We start from the raw sequence: 2,193 nt of genomic DNA on the forward strand, positions 1-2,193 counted from the left end.
CAAGAGACTAAGATTAAGAAGACATTTGTAGTGTTGACTTAGGCAATAGATCTAAGTATCACTCCAGGACATACGATATAGGAAATAGGATACGTTAAAGCGACAAGACGCTTTTGAGTGTTGACTTAGGCAATAGATCTAAGTATCACTCCAGGACATACGACATAGGAATTAGGATACGCTGAAGCGACAAGACGCTTCTAGAAGATAGGAAATAGGATACGTTGAAGCGACAAGACGCTTCCAGAAGACCGACGACATACTCAGTGACTTCCCCATAAGCGTGGGAACAGATTTCCAGTACAGACAAAGGGACAGAGCGTAGTTCTCTGTTTAAGTGAATACATTCAAGCGGCCCATTTCTTTCTCCTGATTCAACTAGGTCATCCCCGACTTAGATAGACCGGGACCCTAGGCAACTGTGTGACTACATACTAGCACTACAGTTCGCGCGACAACGTGTGGGTGTGGGTTGATTGTCCTGGGGGGTCAGGTCGGTTTATGGGGATTCGTCGACTTGGTTGGGGGCTCACCGTCATTAAGGAGAGTAGATGCTTGGGTTAGAGGACGTTCTCTCCCGCTGTTCTAATAGTCGCCCCTGCTTCGATTCTCATGGCCGTTAACCGAGGTCGTGGCAGAGGTGGTTCGATTTTACAATGCGAATTATGGTTGGCTGCCTTTATAAGAGCGGTTGGCTCCGGGTGACGTATGGTGAGCGGTTTGCTCCGAATGGTGTCCAGGTCGTGGGTCTCGCCCTTTAGTTTGCAGGGTCAGGTTGTGCGTCAGGGCACCTTCCTCGGTTGCGTCGGTGTCGAGGGTGGGGCTGCTGTTTGCATTGTCGGCACTGAGTGTTGCACCGAGTGGCGCTCGGTGCGGCCGTTTCTTTTCTGGGTTGCTCTCCGTTATGGCCGTTTGCTATGGGTTGGGGCCCGTAGGCGGTATTTCATTGAGCAGGGGTTTGTACGACATTAGGGGTAGGTACTACGGTGTGTGCATATTCGTGGGTCTATGTGTCTGTGTAGCGTGCCGTGTTGCTACACTAGCGTCTAGTTACGGGCTTTACCTCTGCCCTGTCCATTGCGGCGCTTGCCTTTGTATCCGCGGTTCTTGTTGCCGGAGCCCTCGCTCTGGGTGGGCAGGGCGGCGATGACGGGGGCAATGGATTGTCCCGGCAGGGCTTGGGGGGCGGTGTCCTCGGTGTCCAGCCAGTTCGCCATCGCCGGGTAGTCGCAGATGGAGCGCTGGTGGTCGGTCCCGGAGCAGTACGTGCATCGCATCGGGTCGGCTTTCGTGCCCGTGCCCCACTTCGCCTTGAAGTGTATGGCTTGGATCATCTTGATCCATCCGGCGTGGCGCTCGGCTGGGACCGGGCACTTCATGTATACGTTCCATCGGTTCTCGAAGCCCGCCGTCGCGTTGTCTCCCCGTGGGAGGCTGATGTGTTTGATGTCGACGGACTTGAGGGTTGCGTCAATGAGGGCGTCGACGTCGTCTATGTTGTTGTCGATGGCACCCGCCGTGACCATGTTGATGAAGTTCGCGTTGTTCTCGAGGTTCTGGACGATCTCCGTTCGGAGCGGCCCTATCTGTTGAGGGCGGCATGGGAGGTTCTTCAGCGACACTGCGAAGGACGGGATCGGGACGGGGTTCGGGAGGACGAAGAAGGTCCCGACTCTTGTGGACCATGCGGGTTGCGAGCGGAGAGTGTGGGCGACGTTGCGGTTTAGGCCGGTGACGAGGTAGAAAGGTTCCGCGCGGGCGTTGTTCGAGGCCGGTTGGTAAGGCAGGACGTCTCGGATTTCCCCTTCGGGCGGGGCGAACTCTTCTTTTTCCGGCGGGCAGAGGAATTCTAGCGTGCTCAGGAGGAACTCCGCGCAGACGCTGGGGTTGGCGTAGTCTGCCGGGCGAGGGGGGTATAGGATGGCCGCCGTGTTCATGTCTTGTTCGTTCCAGGCTTCCTTCTGTGCGGGCATGGTGTTCTCGAAGATGCCCAGCCAGGTGCAGGTTTGTGGTAGCGGGAAGGGCTTCTCATCCGGTTTAGCGTACTCCCCTTCGAAGGTGAGGAGGACAGGGGGGGGTGCGGCGTCCGGGGGGGGATCCTGCATGTGTTGGTCGGCTTGCTCGTTCTCCCCGTTTGGGCCCTGCGTTCCGACCGGGTTTGTGGCGGAGGGGTTCGCGGGTAGGGAGGGTCGC

At 57.0% G+C, this 2,193-nt stretch overlaps 1 protein-coding gene across 1 annotated transcript; it reads right to left on the reverse strand.

Moving 5' to 3' along the window:
* Positions 1 to 1,046: 1,046 nt before the first annotated feature.
* PUNSTDRAFT_139732 (uncharacterized protein) lies at positions 1,047 to 2,105 on the reverse strand (the record flags this gene model as incomplete). Its single annotated transcript, XM_007389461.1, has 1 exon — positions 1,047 to 2,105. The coding sequence occupies one exon, from the start codon at positions 2,103 to 2,105 to the stop codon at positions 1,047 to 1,049; it is 1,059 nt and encodes a 352-aa protein (XP_007389523.1).
* Positions 2,106 to 2,193: the final 88 nt, after the last annotated feature.

This window comes from Punctularia strigosozonata (assembly GCF_000264995.1).
Source record: "Punctularia strigosozonata HHB-11173 SS5 unplaced genomic scaffold PUNSTscaffold_169, whole genome shotgun sequence".
Classification (NCBI taxonomy): Eukaryota; Fungi; Basidiomycota; class Agaricomycetes; order Corticiales; family Punctulariaceae; genus Punctularia; species Punctularia strigosozonata.